Raw genomic sequence first — 21,416 nt, 5'->3', positions numbered from 1 at the left:
GTCTTTTATGATGTACTGAAAGATTTGCTGTTCTGTATAGTGTTTTGAAGTTGAAACTCCCCGCCCCAGCCGCACCCTGCAAATCACGTGGCGTGACAGTGTGACAAATTTCCTGTGACAGCGGTTCTCTGGTTTTTTGCCTTCCGAGTTGGGCGGCCAGAGAGCGGCGGCTGCTGGCCAGGCACCCAACTCTGAAGGCAGCACCACCAGCATTAGCAGCACAGAAGTAGGGGGGCAATACACCATATACCACACTTTGCTCTTCGCACGTAAAAGGCCAGCGGCCCTACGTACATCCAAAGAGTGGAGCTGCCGCTTCTCACTTGAGGCGTGCGGTTTGGGAAAGAAAGCAGGCACGTGTGTGGGTTGGTTGTGGTGGAAGCAGGAAACCACCTTTGGTTGAAATTTAGGATGCAGGTGTATTGAGACCTTGTCTTTATGGAATGTAGTAAAAGGGGGGGGTTTCCATCATAGCTACCAGTTCACCAACCCTCCTTGCAGGGGTAATGGCGACCAGAAAAGCTACTTTCATAGAAAGAAGAGACAGGGGGCAAGAGGCCAAAAGTTCAAAGGGGGAGTTCATTAATGACGTGAGGACTAAGTTGAGGTTCCATTGAGGAGTGACAGCCTGGATGGACGGGTATTTGTGTACAAGGACCTTCCAGAATCTGGTAGTCAAGAGGTGGGTGAAGACGAAGTGCCCCTCCATGGGAGGGTGGAAGGCACTAGTGGCCGCTATATGTACTTTGATGGAGTTGAGAGTGAGCACTAAGGTCTTTAGAGAGAGAAAATAGTCTAATAGCATGGGGATGCCCATGGCCTTGGGGTCAAGACCTCTATGTAGGGCCCAGGTAGTGAAACAGGTCCATTTGGCCTAGTAGGATCACCTTGTGGACTCCTTTCTGCTATTAGAGAGGATGTCTCAGATTGCCTGTGAGCATTCCTGCATTAGGAGAGGCATCCATCCAAATACCACACTGTGAGATGAGGTGCCCTCGGTGTGCCATTGTGTTGCGTGAGTAGCTGCGGGAATGTTGGGAGCAGGAGTGATGGACACTGACACGTGAAGAAGAAGAGGAAACCAGAACTGGGGAGGCCAATATGGAGTAATCACAGGATGACCGTCGCTCTCTCCCATCTGAGTTTGTGCAGAACATGTGGCAATAGAGGGCACTATATTAAACCGTAGCTGATCTGGTCCAACCAGTTCATGATCAGGGCGTCCCCTTGCAAGTGGACATTGAGTCTTCCCCTCAAACAGTACTGAATGCGCTTGGTGTTGGTGAGATGCAAAGAGGTCCCTGATCAGTGTTTCCCAGTGGCTGAAAATGTCCACATCTACCGCGCCACGCAATTCCCATTTGTAGCAGGTTACTAAGTTTCTGCTGAGAGCATTGGCAAGTACACTCTGAGCTCCCAGCAGATAGGCTGCCGACAGGAGGGTCTGATGTGAAATGCACCATTTCCAGTTCCACACATAGTGCTCGAGACCGCGTGCCCCCTTGCTTGTTTATGTAGTAAACCTTAGTAGTGTTGTCTGACATAATGAGGACATGATGAGAACAGATAGTTGTTAAGAACATGTGGCATGCCTTGCATGCCGCTCAAAGTTCCAGGATGTTGATGTGCATCCTGGCTTCCCGAGTGGTCCAAGCGCCTTGCATCCTGTGATCTCCCTTGTGGGCACCCCAGCCTTTGAGTGATGCATCCATTATAATTGTAACACTTGTGGAGCATGGAAGGAAGGGCATATTGAAGCAAATGTGGAGTGGGTTTGTCCACCATCAGAGGGAAGAGAGGATTTCTGGTGGAACGTTGAGAATGGTGTCCATGAATTGGTGCATGGGAGAGTAGACTCCCTGCAGCAAGAGTTGGAGACAGACGAATCTTAGGCAAGTGAAGTGCATGACGTATGTGCATGCTGCCATGTGACCGAGGAGGGAAAGGCAAGTTCTTCTGGCTGATACCAAGGGGCTGGAAGTTACTAAGGTGATCAGGTTCAGTAAGCTCAGGAATCTGTCTTTTGGGAGATAAGCATGTGTGGAGGCCACGCTGATGCATGCTCCTATGAATTCTAGGGATAGTGTAGGGCGTAAAGTTGATTTTTCTGTGTTGATGCTTACACCTAGGAGGAGAGGAATAGAAGAAGCTGGGATGCCAATTCTTGAGCTGCTGCTCTGGACTGTGTCACCAGCAGTCAATCATCTAGATAAGGGAAGAGAAGGACTCCTTGTCATGAGAGGTGAGTCACTACAACACAGAAAACTTTTGTGAAATCTCGTGAAGCAGCGGTAAGTCCAAATGGGAGACCCCAGTATTGGAAGTGCCGAGGACCCACCATGAACCTCAGGAATCATCTGTGGGTCACACGTATGTCACTATGGATGTAGGCATCCTGCATACCTACAGCCATGAACCACCTTCTAGTGAAGGTATGAACTGCCGCAAGTGTGACCATGCGGAACTTTGATTTTCAAATGAATCGGCTGAGGTGTCGGAGATCCAAGGTTGGTCTCCTTCCTCCCTTCTTCTTGGGTATGAGGAAGTAGTTGGAGTAGAATCCTGTGCCCTAAGGGTCTGCAGGGACTGGCTCCATTGCTCCTCTTTGCAGGAGGAGTCGACCTCTATGGCAAGAATACTGTTCATAGAATCATAGTATCAAAGAAGATTAGGGCTGGAAGAGACCTCAGGAGCCAGGGCTTTGTCAAGCCAGACCTTAAAAACCTCTAAGGATGGAGATTCCACCACCTCCCTAGGTAACCCATTCCAGTGCTTCACCACCCTCCTAACAGTGTTTCCTAATATCCAACCTAGACCCCTCCGCCCCACTGCAACTTGAGACCATTGCTCCTTGTCCTGTCATCTGCCACCACTCAGAACAGCTGAGCTTCATCCTCTTTGGAACCCCCCTTCAGGTAGTTGAAGGCTGCTATCAAATTCCCCCTCATCCTTCTCTTCTGCAGACTAAATAAGCCCAGTTCCCTCAGTCTCTCCTCGTAAGTCATGTGCCCCAGCCCCCTAATCATTTTTGTTGCCCTCCACTGGACTCTCTCCAATTTGTCCACATCCTTTCTGTAGTGGGAGGTCCAAAACTGGACGCAATACTCCAGATGTAGCCTCACCAGTGCCGAATAGAGGGGAACAATCACTTCCCTCAATCTGCTGGCAATGCTCCTACTAATACAGCCCAATATGCCGTTAGGCTTCTTGGCAACAAGGGCACACTATTGACTCATATCCAGCTTCTCATCCACTGTAACCCCCAGGTCCTTTTCTGCAGAACTGCTGCTTAGCCAGTTGGTTCCCAGCCTGTAGCAGTGCATGGGATTCTTCTGTCCAAAGTGCAGGACTCTGCACTTGTCTTTTTTGAACCTCATCAGATTTCTTTTGGCCCAATCCTCCAATTTGTCTATCCTCCAATTTGCTGGATCCTATCCCTACCATCCAGCATATCTACCTCTCCCCCCAGCTTAGTGTCATCCACGAACTTACTGAGGGTGCAATCCATCCCATCATCCAAATCATTAATGAAGATGTTGAACAAAACCGGCCCCTGGGGCACTCCGTTTGATACCAGCTGCCAACTAGACATCGAGCTGTTGATCACTATCCGTTGAGCATGATAAGCTAGCCAGCTATCTATCCACCTTATAGTCCATTCATCCAATCCATACTTTTTTAACTTGCTGGCAAGAATACTGTGGGAGACTGTATCATTAGACGGTACACTTTCCTCAGTTAGTACTGAACTAATATGCCAGCACAATGATAGCAGGCATGATGTTCTTGGAAATGCAATTTTTTGGATGAGATATAAAGTCAAGGTTCTGGTAACTTACACTGATGGAAGATCCCATGGCACTTACTGCAGGAATAAGGTGATATTCCTAGTGTCTTGGGCAAATTCGCAGCTTTGGTAATTATCAGAAATTTTTTAAAGCCTTTTGGCATAGCTTTGCATGGATATAGTAAACTTGAAGAAGTGGAATTTGTTCACATAGGTTCATGGGGTCAGCTCTTTCAGATTTGCTTTAGGTTCAAACCACATTTGAAATCTGATGCCAATGTTCCACAGCCTCAACTATACCCCAAGTGAATTCTGGAACTCAACCCAAAAGACCCTTTTCAGAATTCAGGAGGCAGTAGATCTTGGGGAGTAATCCTTTGGTGCCTCTTGAAGATCCTGGAAAGAGTGGGTGGGGAAAAACCAGGCCAACTGCAGAAAGCTCTTTAAAGTAAGGGGACAAACTAAGGCCTGATAGGAGAAGAGAGATGGAAGTGAGATGAGGGATTGAATCTAGGTTAAAATTCCAAAACTCAGTCCAGTTTCATGAATCTTCTGGTACAGCAGGGAAAAGTTTTCTTTACAAAGAAGAGTGCTATCTAGTTTCAAGTTTCAATGAAAATAATATACTTAGCCCAAGTGATTTAAAGTCAACAATTTTAGATGCCAATCCAGAAAACCATTCAAACACATGCTCAACTTGAAACATGTGAGTAGTTCCATTTAAGTCAGCAAGACTATTACGTGCTTTGTAAAAAGAAAAGGAGTTCTTGTGGCACCTTAGAGACTAACCAATTTATTTGAGCATAAGCTTTCGTGAGCTACAGCTCACTTCATCGGATGTAGCTCACGAAAGCTTATGCTCAAATAAATTGGTTAGTCTCTAAGGTGCCACAAGAACTCCTTTTCTTTTTGCGAATACAGACTAACACGGCTGTTACTCTGAAACGTGCTTTGTAGTTTTCCTTTGTACTGTTGATGGATCACCACTTAAATGGGGTTTCATGCAGGTCCATGGCTTCACTGGGATAAATCTCATTACAGGATCAGGGCTCATGGGAATACTGAATGAATTTGGTCTGATACTAGCCCCACATGTGTATTTTCACAAAACTGCCAAACTGTTTGCCAAGCTCTGTAAAGTAGAGGCTCAGAATGGGTGGAATGATTGTGCAGATTAGGCTTGAAAGGCACAGCACTTGCGCACACTCTGCTTGGCTGTAACCAGTACTTTAAGTCTCTGGATTTCATACAATTCTATTCATTCAGAGTTTTTATAACATATTTTAAAATTAACCATACAGGGGAAAAACTTAAAGAACAGGGTCTAATATCAAGTTATTCATATGGAGCAAAATTTGATTATAACCAATTTGAGAAAGTAACCTTCTGTGGTATTTAGTTCTTAGTAAAAAAGGGAGATTTCCTCTGGGACAGAGTGATAGAAAGCTAAGTTCCAGTTTGTAGAACTTGGCCCCATGGAGGTAGACAGCATCGTTTCTTCTTAGCATATGGCAACATGCCTCAGGTGGCACATGACCAGGATTCATCACCAAACTTGGTCCACTGTTTGGATTATTAGCTTCCCTTGCCCGGGTGGGCTACTGACGGGGAGGGTGACATGAGTGCTGATCCATGCCCCCCAGGTAGCATTTAAGAACATCATGTCTGGTTTATTAATTAGTCTTACTATAAGGCACTGACCCATTAAAAGAAACTAGAAAGCATGCCAGGGAAGAAAAATATGAGGACCACAAGGAAAATATAATTAGATTTTTAAAAATGCAACTGGCAAACCAGGTTTTTGAACAGTTAATCATTTTGAATAGCAAAACAGAGCTGTATAGCACATCCAAAGACTTAATTTCTGGCATAATAACTTTGCACACTACAACTTAATATGCAAATTTAGCAAAATATCCTGTGTATTGTCTCTTAGGATGACAGACTATGCTTTGGAAAAAAGAAAGGACAACTGCATGAAAAATACAGAGAAAGGACAAAACACTAAACTTTTACTTAAGGTAAAAAATCATGGGCCACATTTCCATTTGTGATTTCGTTCCTTTGTGATGCTTGATTTATTGTAAAGGAACCAGAAACTGACCACATCTGGCAAACGACACCTGCTATGTTCCCAGAAGAGAGGAATTCTCAAATCATATATAGCCAGCAGAGCTAACTTCTATGCCAGCTGCTTCCATCTCTCCTCCTTGTAGGGCAGCAGTTCTCAAACTGTGGGTCGGGTCCCCAAAGTGGTGTGAGACCCCATTTTAATTGGGTCGCCAGGGCTGGTTGAGACTTGCTGGGGCCTGGGGCCAGAGTTAAAGCCTGAGCTCCTCCACCCGGGGCCGAAGCTGAAGCCTGAGGGCTTCAACCCTGGATAGCAGAGCTCAGATTACAGGCCCCCTGCCTGGGGCTGAAGACCTTGGGCTTGGGCTTTGGCCTCCCTGCCCGAGGCGGTGGGACTTGGACTTGGGCTTTGGCCTCCCTCCCGGGGTCATGTAGTAATTTTTGTTGTCAGAAGGGGGTCACGGTGCAATGAAGTTTGAGAACCCCTGAAGAGGGTATATGTCAAGGACGGGGAGAGGGAGAGATGGAGCTCTGGCAATTCACAGGTATTTGGTTCCTTAATCATAGTTAGTTTCTGTATGAGGTTAGGGCTGGATCAACTTGAGAATTAGGCAACCATAAACCAGCTCCTTGATGGTCTTCGTGCATCAACTATATATCTTGGTGCAGGAGAGAATCTGACCCCATACTGTGATACGAACATATACGGTGCTCTACTTGGTTATTGCCTGGGAACATAATTGCTACCTGACCAAATACTTCTTAGAAACCCCTTATTGGATAGGTTTTATGACATATTACAGAATGTCCCTTGACATTCAGGACAGGTAGTTCCCCTATTGTTCATACATTCTGTTGAGTCTACCCCAGTTAGATTTTGTATTTAAAACCAGCCCAAAATAAAATGTATGTGGGAAAGGAAACAAAAAATAGCCCAAGCCAACCATCTAAAAGCCTTTAAATCAATCAGTGCAGAGCAGACACTCTGTGTGTTTTACCTGTTGTGTAATACTTAGACACATTGGGATTTTGTATATTACAACATTCAGTTTTAGTTTTTCTCCTTTATGAGACTTTACTCTTTACTAATAATTCATAAAACTGAATTTCAATAAAATGAATTTCAAAAGTGATCAGGACTGCAAAGCTTCTCTCATTCAAACTCACTAGATCCTTATACTGATAAGATGAGCAGAAAACAGAAGCTCAGACTCTGATGGTACTTTGCATACTTGGCAATGTTCTTGTTAGCTGAATCAGGAGATTCGGTGGTTGCCATTAAAATCTGTACAGTTGCTGTTTGCAAGTAAGTAATTTTACTGCTGTAATCTCTGTATTAAGTACAAGCATACTTAAGAATCAGGTATACCACAGTAACAATAACTAAACAAAATGCAAACTTGAAAAGATTTAAAAGGCAAACTGTATATGACCTAGTTTATGTATGAAATGTATTGTTGTATAATAAAAACAAAAAGGAGTCCAGTGGCACCTTAAAGACTAACAGATTTATTTGGGCATAAGCTTTTGTGGGTAAAAAACCCACTTCTTCAGATGCAAGTCTAATGATATATATGAATTTACCATCCTGACAATTATTTTCAAAGTTCATTTTAAAAGGTATGTGTATTTTATAGAATGTGGTTTGCCTCAGAAGACTCACTTAACTTATCTGGAGATGGTGAAACAGCTCAGTGAAAAAGAGAGGTGTGTGCAGGAATAAGGAGAGGTTACTCACCTTGTGTAGAAACTGGAATTCTTTAAGATGTGTGTCTCTCTGGGTGCTCCACTTCAGATGTGCATGCACCTGGAGATTTTTGATAGCAGTGCCAATTCAAGCCTGTGCCTGTGATCTACACACCCTCTTGTCCTGTACCGAGGATATACAGAGCTGCATGGGCAAACCACCCTCAGTTCTTTTTCTACTGCAAAGTTCTGCAGAGGAATCTCTGATTCAGAGGGAAGAATGGAAGCAGTGGAGCATCCATAGGGACACACATCTCGAAAAACTCCAGTTACTGCACAAGGCGAGTATCCTCTCCTCCTTTGGAGAAACGACCCTGTTCGTGCTGCAGTTCAGGTGACTCCCAAACACTATCCCCACAGGGAAGAGGGAGCATTGTAGCAGAGTCTAATACTGAGAACACAACTGCATTGCCAATTGACACATCTGATCTAATGGAATGAACCAAAGCATAGTGCATGGAGACAATAGGTATTGAAGTTCAGGTTGCAGCTCTGCAAATTTAGCAACTAGAACATCCAGTTATGCCACAGAAGTAGATTGCGACCTTGTAGAATGGGCTTACAATCTAGGAGGCTGAATATTGGCAGAATCATAACGTGAGACAGTAAGCCAAGAGATCCACCTCAAATCTTTGAGTGGAGATTGTGGCTCCTTTGGATCTGTCTGCAATTGAAACGAACAGTCTGAGCGACTTTCTGAATGGTTTGGCTCTGTTCAGCGAGAAGGCTAATGCCCTTCTGAAATCCAAGGTACGGAAGGCAGCTTCTTGCCTAGCCTGATGCAGTTTAGGGGAAAAAACTAAAGGTGAATGGTCTGATTAAAATGAAATTCAGAAGACGCTTTAGGTAGAAACTTAGAATGTGGTTGAAATGAGACTTTTTCCTTGTCAGACATTGTAAAGTGATGGGAGGAGCTGCCATTAAAGCCCCCAGTTCTCTGACACTCTGGGCAGAAGCGATGGTCACCAAGAAAGCTTTTTTCATGGATAGGTGAAGCCGCAAGCATGTAACTAATGGCTCAAAGGGGTGTTTCATAAGGGAACTAATGAGAAAGTTCAAGTCCCATATCAGGATAGGTTCCTTAAGCTATGGAAAAAGATTAATCAGTGCTGTGAGGAATCTTGATGTTGTGGGATGAGTACAAATTGAAAAACCTTTCACAGAAGTATCAATGTTGTTTCAGCTACCAAGAGAACCTTGATGGACATCATAGTAAGACCTGACCTTTTACATTCCAATAGATAGCCAAGGATAGTGGAAAGACAAGAGTGAACAGGAGAAACTTGTTGATGGGTACACAGTGGGCAAATATCTTCCATTTCTGACAATAAGTATATCACACAGATGCTTTTCTACTGTTTAACAATACCTGCTGCACCTCTGTTGAACAGGAAGTCTCTATTCCTAAGAACCATCTAGGAGCCATGCCTGCAACTTCCAGTTGGGGTGAAGTGTCTGACCAGCATCCTGAGACAACAGGAAACAATTGGTTGGAGTTCTCAGCAGTGGATGAGAAGTCAAATCAGGTAAGGATATCACACTTGTCTTGGCCAAGTTGGTGCAATTAAAATGATGTTAGCCTTGTCCTTTTTGATCTTGTTCAGTACTTTGCAAAGCAATGGTGTGGGTGGGTATGCATAAAGGCAGCCCTTCATCCCTGAAATAAGGAAGGCATCTTCTAGTGACAACTGGTATCTTTGTAACCCAGCACACCTGGTTACAACTTCAGTGTTTCTAGGGATACTTCAATTGAGTCCCACCCTGCCGTGAAGAATTTTTTGCAGTTTGTGTTGATGGTGGCGGCAAAGAGATCCACTTCTGGAAGCCCCACCTGGTTAGAAATATGCTGTTGAGGACTCGTGAGTCCAGGAGAAGTGCCTGCTGAGATGGTTGGCCATGGTGTTCTGTATACTTGGGAGGTAAGAAGCACAAATTCTAGAGTTTTATTCCTTTGGCACAAAGCAAGGGAGAGCATGTCCCACTCTGTTGATTGATATACAACATGCAGGCCATGTTGTCTGTCATGACCTTGATCAATTTGACTCTCATCAGTGGAACAAAATTTGTGCAAGCATTTCTGACTGTTTTCAATTCTAGAAGGTTGATGTGAAAAGGACACTCTTGAGAAGAACAGGAGTACTTGTGGCACCTTAGAGACTAACCAATTTATTTGAGCATAAGCTTTCGTGAGCTACAGCTCACTTCATCGGATGCATACTGTGGAAAGTACAGAAGATCTTTTTATACATACAAACCATGAAAAAATGGGTGTTTACCACTACAAAAGGTTTTCTCTCCCCCACCCCACTCTCCTGCTGGTAATAGCTTATCTAAAGTGATCACTCTCCTTACAATGTGTATGATAATCAAGGTGGGCCATTTCCAGCACAAATCCAGGGTTTAACAAGAACGTCGGGGGTGGGGGGGGGGTAGGAAAAAACAAGGGGAAATAGGTTACCTTGCATAATGGTTAAGTCATTATGCAAGGTAACCTATTTCCCCTTGTTTTTTCCTACCCTCCCGCCCCGACGTTCTTGTTAAACCCTGGATTTGTGCTGGAAATGGCCCACCTTGATTATCATACACATTGTAAGGAGAGTGATCACTTTAGATAAGCTATTACCAGCAGGAGAGTGGGGTGGGGGAGAGAAAACCTTTTGTAGTGGTAAACACCCATTTTTTCATGGTTTGTGTGAATAAAAATATCTTCTGTACTTTCCACAGTATGCATCCGATGAAGTGAGCTATAGCTCACGAAAGCTTATGCTCAAATAAATTGGTTAGTCTCTAAGGTGCCACAAGTACTCCTTTTCTTTTTGCGAATACAGACTAACACGGCTGTTACTCTGAAACCTGTCATCTTGAGAAGAACATTTACCTTGAATGCTGTGACACCATAGATATGCTCCCCATCCCAAAAGGGACACATCTAATGTTATAATGATGGTAGTAGGAGGTTGCATGAAAGGGGCTCTTGCACAGACTTTAAAGGGGTCCTTCCACCAATTGACTGAGTCCAAAACACAATGGGGAACAGAAATATGTTTGTCTTGACTGCTTATTTGGCATATAAACTGCCTTGAGCCATCCCTGGAAGCACTGAAGATGTATCCAGGAGCTTTGGGTTACGAAGGTACAAGCTGCCATATGTTCTAATAGTTGGAGACAATTTCTTGCTGAGCTTTAAGGACATACCTGAACCTTTGAAATTAGATTTTTTTAGGATTGCGAACCTGTCCTTCGTAAAATGAAGAAACCTGTTGTGAGGGGGTGAATTGTGACATGAAAATACATGTCAAGGGTCACAAACCAATCCTTGGAATCTGAAGAAGGAATTATAGCTGCAAGGGTCACCATCCTGAATTTTTGTGGTTTCACTTAGTTGTTTAGATGCTTTAGATTAGAGCTAATATTGGTCTCCATCCTCCATTCTTTTTGGGACCCAGCAAGTACTTCTAATAGAAACCCTTTCTCCTGTGCTGGACTGGAGCTGGTTCTGTGGGCCCTAAGCATAGAAGAGAGGCAACTTTCTATTGCAGCAATTGATCATGAGATTGATCCCTGAAAAGGGATGAGGAAGGAGGGTAGGAGGGAGGGATGGAGATGAAATGGATGGAATAATCAGGCACTGTGATCTCCAACACCCATTTGTTGGATATTATTCTCTCCCATGTAGGTTGGAAATGGTAAACACGGTATCCAAAAGGGGGGTGGGAAAGGAGGGTGAGACTGTAGGCTCCAGTAGAGTAGATGATTACGAGTTTAAATCAAACCTTTCAAAGTGTGAAGAAACTCATCAGCAGACTCAGAGAACAGCTTGACACCATCAAAAGGAAGGTCCTCAACAATACTCTGTACTTCCTTAGAGAAGTTAGCCAATTGGAGCCAAGATGCTTGTCGCATCACAGTTGTGGTGGAAATGAACCAGGCTGCAGTATCAGCTGCATCTAAGAAGGCCTGCAATGATGTTCTTGTTGAGAGCTGACCTTCATTTATCATAGAATCATAGAATATCCGGGTTGGAAGGGACCCCTGAAGGTCATCTAGTCCAACCCCCTGCTCGAAGCAGGACCAATTCCCAGTTAAATCATCCCAGCCAGGGCTTTGTCAAGCCTGACCTTAAAAACCTCTAAGGAAGGAGATTCTACCACCTCCCTAGGGAATGCATTCCAGTGTTTCACCACCCTCTTAGTGAAAAAGTTTTTCCTAATATCCAATCTAAACCTCCCCCACTGCAACTTGAGACCATTACTCCTCGTTCTGTCATCTGCTACCATTGAGAACAGTCTAGAGCTATCCTCTTTGGAACCCCCTTTCAGGTAGTTGAAAGCAGCTATCAAATCCCCCCTCATTCTTCTCTTCTGCAGGCTAAACAATCCCAGCTCCCTCAGCCTCTCCTCATAAGTCATGTGTTCTAGACCCCTAATCATTTTTGTTGCCCTTCGCTGGACTCTCTCCAATTTATCCACATCCTTCTTGTAGTGTGGGGCCCAAAACTGGACACAGTACTCCAGATGAGGCCTCACCAATGTCGAATAGAGGGGAACGATCACGTCCCTCGATCTGCTCGCTATGCCCCTACTTATACATCCCAAAATGCCATTGGCCTTCTTGGCAACAAGGACACACTGCTGACTCATATCCAGCTTCTCGTCCACTGTCACCCCTAGGTCCTTTTCCGCAGAACTGCCGCCTAGCCATTCGGTCCCTAGTCTGTAGCGGTGCATTGGATTCTTCCATCCTAAGTGCAGGACCCTGCACTTATCCTTATTGAACCTCATCAGATTTCTTTTGGCCCAATCCTCCAATTTGTCTAGGTCCTTCTGTATCCTATCCCTCCCCTCCAGCGTATCTACCACTCCTCCCAGTTTAGTATCATCCGCAAATTTGCTGAGAGTGCAATCCACACCATCCTCCAGATCATTTATGAAGATATTGAACAAAACCGTCCCCAGGACCGACCCTTGGGCACTCCACTTGATACCGGCTGCCAACTAGACATGGAGCCATTGATCACTACCTGTTGAGCCCGACAATCTAGCCAATTTTCTACCCACCATATAGTGCATTCATCCAGCCCATACTTCTTTAACTTGCTGACAAGAATACTGTGGGAGACCGTGTCAAAAGCTTTGCTAAAGTCAAGATACAGTACATCCACTGCTTTCCCTTCATCCACAGAACCAGTAATCTCATCATAAAAGGCGATTAGATTAGTCAGGCATGACCTTCCCTTGGTGAATCCATGCTGGCTGTTCCTGATCACTTTCCTCTCATGCAAGTGCTTCAGGATTGATTCTTTGAGGACCTGCTCCATGATTTTTCCAGGGACTGAGGTGAGGCTGACTGGCCTGTAGTTCCCTGGATCCTCCTTCTTCCCTTTTTTAAATATTGGCACTACATTAGCCTTTTTCCAGTCATCCGGGACTTCCCCGGTTCGCCACGAGTTTTCAAAGATAATGGCCAATGGCTCTGCAATCACAGCCGCCAATTCCTTCAGCACTCTCGGATGCAACTCGTCCGGCCCCACGGACTTGTGCACGTCCATCTTTTCTAAATAGTCCCTAACCACCTCTATCTCCACAGAGGGCTGGCCATCTCTTCCCCATTTTGTGATGCCCAGCGCAGCAGTCTGTGAGCTGACTTTGTTCGTGAAGACAGAGGCAAAAAAAGCATTGAGTACATTAGCTTTTTCCACATCCTCTGTCACTAGGTTGCCTCCCTCATTCAGTAAGGGGCCCACACTTTCCTTGGCTATCTTCTTGTTGCCAACATACCTGAAGAAACCCTTCTTGTTACTCTTGACATCTCTTGCTAGCTGCAGCTCCAGGTGCGATTTGGCCCTCCTGATATCATTCCTACATGCCCGAGCAATATTATGATGGTTTTAAATTTATGATGGTTTTAAATTGCTTGCGATGCTCCTCTGGTAAATGCTCTATAAAGCTGTTCAATGTATTGTAATTAATTGAGTCCTAGTTTGACATCCACTTTTTGTGGTTAGCAATTCTGAACTGTAATGTTGCTGAGGATTAACTTTTGTGACCGAAGTGATAACCTCACTTCTGGTCCTTGTTGTAACGGATAGACTTCGCATGTCTACCATGCTCTTTCACTGCTTCTCTGACCAAAGAATTTGGTGACAAGTGTAAAAAAGTCCCTCAGAGTCCCTGGCTGGAACATAATATTTTTGTCATCACATTTAAAGTACAGGGTGCTGTAGCTTGAGTCTGCCAGATGGTCTTAGCAGGCTCTAATAAAGCCTCATTCAAAGGAAGGGCCACACGTGACAAAACTGAACTATGTAAGATGTCCAGGAGCTTATGAGTGTCTTGGACCGCCTCTAAACGAATTTGAAGCATATCTGCAATGTCCTTCATCAGCTCCTAAAACGGCCTAAAATCATTTGCAATGGAAGATGGCGGAGGCATTACAGCTTCATCTGGCAATGATGAAGAAATACTTGTGTGAAGTGTTACCTCCTCATCAGCCCTTGCCTCCTGCTCCTCAAAGTTCTACTCTAACGGCTCAAGGTGACGAGGTGGTAGCAAAGATGCAGGAGAATGCCTCTACCTGTGCTCTCTCTGAGAGGGACTTGGGACCTTTAAGAACTGTTGGTGATATAGGGCCCAGGGATCCCAATAAAGTCACTGGTAGGGCTCCAGAGCATAGGAGAAGGCACCCATCACTGGTCACACCAACTAAATTGGGGTCAAGGTTGTCTGTCCCCAAAAGTCTCTAAGTAGTAGAGTAGTGACTTGTAGAGTAAAGAGGAGATCCCTGAATTGAAACCTGAGTCAGAAGAATCATCCTCAACATATTTCAGAGAAGGTGATAACTTTCACCCTAGATGGTTGATGCCCGTGAAGCAGGAGGTCTTGATGAAAAATGTGAAGCCTGTAACACAGAAGATCATGGTACAGATAACTTTATGGTACCAGTAGGTAATGGAGACCCCAACATAAAAAGATCCCTTGACTATCTAACTCCTGCGGTAGTGATGATATGTGAAGGGGTGTTGAGAAGGATCCGGTGGAGACTGACAACGGTACCAAGGTAGGGACTTGTCTAGATTGCATCGGTGCTGTGGGCACTAAATGCTTCCACTGAGTATGTTCAGACTCAGGCAGTAGCAATAGAGCTATCAGGGACAGTGTACAGATACCAAAGATACAGTAGCGTCTGATGGTGCAGACTTCTTTGAAGTTGAATGTCTACTAGACTGGACATGACCACCTGATGCTGAACAAGTTTTCAGCACCAAATCCAGCTTATTGTTAGAGTGGCTTTTAGAGGAAGCCTTAGATGATTTCACGGTACTGGAACCACTGAAATTCTCAACAGTGCACATTCGGGACCTGAGGTCTCCAGAACAGTTTTTTTGATTGGTGAACGAAACTTTTTAGTAGGAGACCTAACATTCCTGCTCCTCTTGTCAGAACACACAGTCTTACTGCACAAGCCTCTTGGTACCACAGATGCAGAAGCAGGTGCTGTATCCATTGAGGGTCTTGGTGACCAGGATCCAGAGGTAGAGGGGCACTAAATGTGCTTGAAGATTGGTGTACCGGGGGATTCTCAGAGCCCGGGTTGGTGGCCAGTCTTGCTCCATCATTAACAATTTCAATTTTATTTCTCTATTTTTACAAGATCTGCTTTTGCAGGAAAAGCAGATCTTATATTTGACTCGTATATGGATGTCTCCCAAACAACAGAGGTGCCGAGATTGTCTGTCACTGACTAGGATAGCTTCCCAGCAGGAAAGACAGTGCTCAAAGCCTGGGGATCCTGGCATACCCCATATTCCAGAACAACCTCTCAAGCGGGGAAAGAACAAATGGGGAAAAACCAACAACAGACTCCCTGAACTAAATACTACAACTAAACTAAACTAAGAAACAGAACAAACTATGTTTAACTAACTACATGTAAGTGAAGCAGGCATGCTTTATGTTCCATCTCAGGCGGAAGGTGATCAAGAAGGAACTGAGTGTAGTTTGCCTTTGCAGCTCTATATATCCTCAATATAGACCATGAGGATGTGCATAGAGCGTGCGTGGGCAGAAGGGGCACTGCTACTGAAAATCTCTGATAGAAGGTGACTGGTGGCACATGCGCACCGAAGTGGAGCTCCTAAAGGGATATTACTTGAAGAAGAACTTTGCTGCAGTGCCTACAATAAAGACCTTGCAAAGGCTTGACTTCAGTTATTCTATTATTTACTCCATCATTATGATTATGCATTAAAAAATGTACCAGAGCAGTTTGAGAAAAGAAAAATTAAGTGTAAAGACAAATGTTTTCTAAATATCGAGGTATTTATATTGTGTCCATCACCGTGGCATCTGAACACTTAAAAATAGTACTGATTAGGTTTTTTTACCTGTTGTCATGACAATTCCAGCAAGAACTTTTCTACGTGCATGGGGAGATGTGAAATTATCAGTCAGATCACTGAATTTATCCACAACCAAGCGTGCAACAGCATCAGCTAAAACCTGCAGAATCACAGAAATACACGTTAGAGAGAATCAAACAAGAAACAACGATTAAATGTTGGCATTTAATATGATGGATGAAAAAAATCATCCACACTGTTAATTTTTTATCCTCCACTGATTAGGGCCAAGATTTCCCAGTGTCCACTAACTCTTGGTGCCCTACTTCAGATATCTAGCATCTGATTTTCCAGGATGCTGAGCAGAACACCTCCCAAAGACTTCAACTGGAGTTTTGGTTCTTGGACCCAAAACTGAAAACCTAATAACTGAGGGACCGAAAAGTAGTGACAATTTTGAAAAATTGGGCCTGGGAGAACAAAGAAATGGCAGAAAGATTCAACGCTTTTATCTCAACATACATCATTTTAAAGTCCTAAACAAGAGTCCATGTTTTTATCCTTGTATCTCAAAAATATTTAATTTCAGTGACCTAAACACTGGGCCTGAAAATAAGGCCAAAATATAACAAAAATCGGTCATCTTGACCAACATATAAAAATATTTTATTACACCAGAAATAGTTATTTATTTTTCACATTTATAAAAATGTGCCATTCCCTTAGCTTTAGGTGAATATACACTATTTTATTTTTTGTTTTATTACAAAAAACATACAATTTTTAAATGGACAATTTCAACATAAAATTCGATGACGTCCATCGAAAATAAAGAAGTATTATCCCTTTAATCCTCAGGAAAGCCTGGAATAATAGAGAAGGCTTTTCAATTTGCCCTGAGTGTCAACAAACTTACGGTCTGTCAGACTGAGTGAAGACTAGTTGCAGATTTAAGGAAAACTCCTTTAAAATGACCTACCACCAGCTTGTTTAAATCTCGAAATTGTTAGTTCCAGCACCACAGCTGATCTCAACATATTATCATGTGAGGAGAAAAGCTATCTTTAAGGTAGCCAGAAAACACAGAATTTAGAGGTTTGTAAGTCAAAATCAACATCTTGAATTTCACTTGGAAACAAACTGGAAGCTAACGCTGACTATGGAACAATGATGCTATTTGTGAAAAATATTGCTAAATAAGTAAAGTACTGCATTTGGAAGTAGCTGAATAGTTTTCATATGTACAGTAATTCCACAGAATACAGTGCAGTGATCCAATTTGGAGATGACAATGGCATAGAAGATTATGGAAGTTCCACGTTCAAAGGAAATGCTTGAAACCTTCTAGCCAACCACGCAGTTGGCAAAAAGGCATTCTTGGCCACAGCTACCACTTAGACATCCAGAAGCAGTAGAGGATGTAACAGGACCCACAAATTGTGAATCTGACCATGCAGTGGTGAGCATGCTCTCCCAATTCAGAGAATGGATATAACCTCCATATTTTCTCTCATAGTCTTCTCCAGCCTACTGTCATCATCATCTTTTCTTATACAGACAGACTGGGCCTTGGGAACCTACCTCTCATCTAAGCTTGGCTCGACACTGGGAAAGCAGATAGACCACATCATCAAGATGTGACAGAACAGAGAGAGAGTTGTTTATTACGGGCATACTGAAGACAATGCAGCTCTACTTCCACTTTATCTCACATAATGATCACATATACCCAACACACAAGGGGAGAGGTGAAGTAAGGGAAACCCCGAGGTTCCATCCATAAGAGAGCTCATGGGACTAAGAAGCCTTTGTCCACAACTACCCTGTGAGTCCTCTCAGGGAAGAGCAAAACCACTCAAGAGTTGTTCTCTCTACCCTAGACAGGGTCACTGGCATGTCACGAATACCTCATGGTCAAAAGTACCAAAAGTTGCTGACAGATCTAAAAGACAAAATATGGACACCTGAACATAATCAGATCTAACACCAGACTGTCATAGGTCAAGGAAACCCAAGGGCTCCAGACATTGTCAGAGTTGACTCACCACAACCTTCTCAACAATCTTCCTTGGAAACTGAGTGATGAGAAATAATGTGACAATTAGCAGAATTCTCAATGCCTATTTCCTTCCTGGACTTTACTGGCCAAGGAGGACATGAGTCCAGCTTGCAGGCCATAACCCTAAGCTCTTTGAACTTTTCCAGAGTCTTGTTGAGTGGCGCCGGCTAAAACTCAGAGAAAGCTGCATTTGGTGCTAGCTTCAGTCCTGGTTTTGTCGTTATAGAGACTGACAATAAAGCATATATGCATATATATATGCAAAGCAGATGACAGGGATATATCAAGCAAATTTAAGCAAATTCTACTTGTTATTTGTCCTTTTTGAAAACTCAACTTTTTCATGTTTTTCACTAGCTATCCATTGCACATAAGGATTCAGTTATGAAGAATAATGACAATAGATTAAAACAAGATATCTAATACAACTATGGCTTCTTTTATGAAGAACAGGATTTGCTATTGAGACAGCTGGGCACATGCACAAAGAAACTCATCTCTGTTTTGTTGCAGATCCTGTTCTTTGCAAAACCATTCAGCCAGCCCAGGAACTCTACTACTGAACTTCCTGAACAGTTTCACAAAGACCAGGACCTTCTTAAAAAAGTTCAGCCAACTCAGGTGGGGAGGCTCTTGTGCCAGCAGAACAGTTTCATGATGAACAGGATACTTGACAAAAAACTCACTGATCTGTCGAAGATCCAGGTCTTTGACTAAGTAGGTGTTCTCTGTTGAAAATCATCTTTTCTGACAAAACACAGATGCCACTGGGCTAGCAAAATCCATTCCCTGTACACCATAATAGCCACTACTTTCAATACAGGAAGCACTACTGTGTGCAAATGACAAAAGATGGTGGTGTATTACTCTCATTAACTATGCAAAAATCCTTCTGCATACTGTATCAGAGAATGACAGTAGGCAACAGAGAACACATTCTCCAATGATCTGATTATGATGAATAATGCTGTCAATTTTTTCCTACTTTTTGTTCATTAACAAAATAATTACATGATGTCAGAAAGACCTCCAAATAAACTCTCACCATAAAAAAATGTCTATTATCTCTAGCGTTCAGTTTTTAAGCTAGAAAGATCACAAGCTGCGGAATGTGAATTTTTCTGACCTATGTTAAATGATTCAAATTCAGAAACTCATGAACAGATTTTATGGAGGTTCCTCAGAAAATTTAAGCTTTACTTGAGGCCCAGCATTGAATCCAGACCAGAGTCCCAGTTCAGTTCTTAACCTCAAGAATACCGCCAAGTCAACAAATTGGGTCTCCTAGCTGCAAAGCTGGAGATCTAGTTTTTAACATTACCATACCTAACCTGTCCCAAACCACAACTTGATGGATCTTCCAGAAGAACTTGGCTTGCAGTTAGCCAAGGGGATGTCATACGAGACAGGGTCAGGCCAGATGGCTACAGGAGAGTGCTGGAAGGCACATATATTCGCCCCCGGATAAGCAGGTCCCTTTTCACTTGGTAGCTGAACAGGGGTTACTCTAGGTTAATTATGACACCTGGGGCCAATCAAGGGCCTGCCAGAACCCATTAAAAGCTTCCCCTCCAGACAGATAGGGGTGCGCGATAGGAGCTGAGGGAGGAAGGTGAGCTCCTGGACAGCTAGGCAGTGATGACACTGACAAGCATTAGGAGAGAAGCCACGCAGGTACAGAGGCAAAGGACCGGAGATCCCTGCCCAACAGGGAGGACGGCCCTTCTGGGCCCCAGAGGTCTGAGGGAAGAGACCCCGCCAGAGGGGAGAGACTGAGCTGGGTGTCTGGTCTGTTGCCACCATACCCGAAGGGGCAACCAGAGACTGAGAGGCTCCCTGCGACTCCCCCTGTCAGGGAGGCTGGGAGGAACCCTGCTCTGGGAGCAGGGTGTGGACAGTAAGCCCAGGGGCGTGTGAAAGATCCTGAGGGAAAAGCGGAATATCCCAGCCTGCCGCTAAATGGAAGCGCGGGACCCTCTGTGGTGGAGAGGAAGCTCTGGCACTCATACTGGTGTTATGACAGAGCACAATACTGCTGGATGGAATTGTGCAATGGACTCCCCAAATATGGGCACGTCCCAGTTCCCACACAAAGAAATGAGGCTTTAGCCTAGCTGGCGGAGCAGTCCCTAATCGCTGTGAAATATCTGCAAATCACAAAGACTTGCCTATCCCCATATTAACAACCCAGACAAGGAAAGACAGCTAAGGCTGATGAAAAAGGGCTGAGTAACACTGCTCGTTCTTCTTGCATATAATCTTTTGTCACATTCTACACTTGAAAAACATAGCCACTGTCACACTCTCTAAAAGTATCTAAACAGCAACCTCATTTCCCACTTTTGGTGGTTGTCTCCTCAAGTACCATTGCACAAATGTGTAAGAACACCCCAAAGCAGCAACACAGTAGCACGGGATAAAAAACGGTAAGTGATGACCCAGATAAGCAGCTACAAAGAGCAACAAATGTTAAAGTAGGAAAGAAGGTCTAATGCAAATAATGGCACTGAGGGAGAACAGTGCAGCTGACACTTTAAATGTCTGAATCACACACTGTAATCTCTGCCCCATGTACAGTATCTGCTGGGTACAGATAGAGCAAGGCAGTAAAGAATCCTCTGATGAGTTGCGCCAGCGCTCAGCCTCTGTGAGACTGCAAAATGACAGCTAGCCTGTCATTCAACAGATAACCAGATTGAATCACATCAGTGCTCTCAAAATGTGAAAGGGTATTCCTTCCACAGACACACTGGTACTTTGGGGCTCCCTGTTGAGAGCTGTTTACCCAGGAAGCACTTTGTTACATACAATAGTCTCATCATGATCTTGTTGTGCACTGATGAACTCCACTGCATGCTCGGCGCACATGTAGGTACTCAGGTACAAGTCAGGGCAAACAACGTCCACATCTACTGCTCAGTCCCCTCAGCTGCCATACAAAGCTGGGAACCTTTCAATACATGTGGAAAGGCCGTGCCTATTTGGAAAAAAATGGCTATACCTGAAGACAACAGTTAGAAAAACAAACAAACAAACAAAAAAGATCTAACCAGCAGAAAGGAAAAGGAAACAAAACTGAATGGGTTACAACTAGAATGGGCACTAAAGATCCTGAAGTCCCACTACACCTCTGAGAAGCCATGAACCATCACATGCCACTGGCTGGGTGGGGAGCTGCCAGAGTGGTGTGCCTAAAACCACTGTAGGAAGTGATTTTCCCACTGCCTTCTCCGTTATCTTGTGGTCCTCTATCGTACACTGTCATACTGTAGAATTTTTTTGTTTGTTATTGTGTGTTGCAATATGAACTACTAGCCTGTATTTTTCTAACAGTGTTTCATTCTGTTTTAGAATCTGGAAAGCATATGGAATGTATTTCTGAATGTCACTATTTTTTCCCTACCCAGGTTAAGCCA

The 21,416-nt window shown here is 43.9% G+C and overlaps 1 protein-coding gene across 8 annotated transcripts in view; it reads right to left on the bottom strand.

Annotated features, from left to right (window-relative positions):
• Positions 1-21,416, bottom strand: part of ADARB1 (adenosine deaminase RNA specific B1) — a 223,260-nt gene that overhangs the window by 30,905 nt on the left and 170,939 nt on the right. For all 8 annotated transcript variants that reach the window (XM_084643474.1, XM_084643477.1, XM_084643480.1 and 5 more), the window contains one exon: positions 15,987-16,101. In XM_084643474.1, coding sequence (XP_084499600.1) covers positions 15,987-16,101 — 115 coding nt within the window. The remainder of the gene's footprint in view (positions 1-15,986; positions 16,102-21,416) is intronic.

Source organism: Lepidochelys olivacea (assembly GCF_965140295.1).
Source record: "Lepidochelys olivacea isolate rLepOli2 genome assembly, chromosome: 11".
Taxonomy (NCBI): Eukaryota; Metazoa; Chordata; order Testudines; family Cheloniidae; genus Lepidochelys; species Lepidochelys olivacea.
This window is presented reverse-complemented; position numbering and strand designations above follow the sequence as displayed.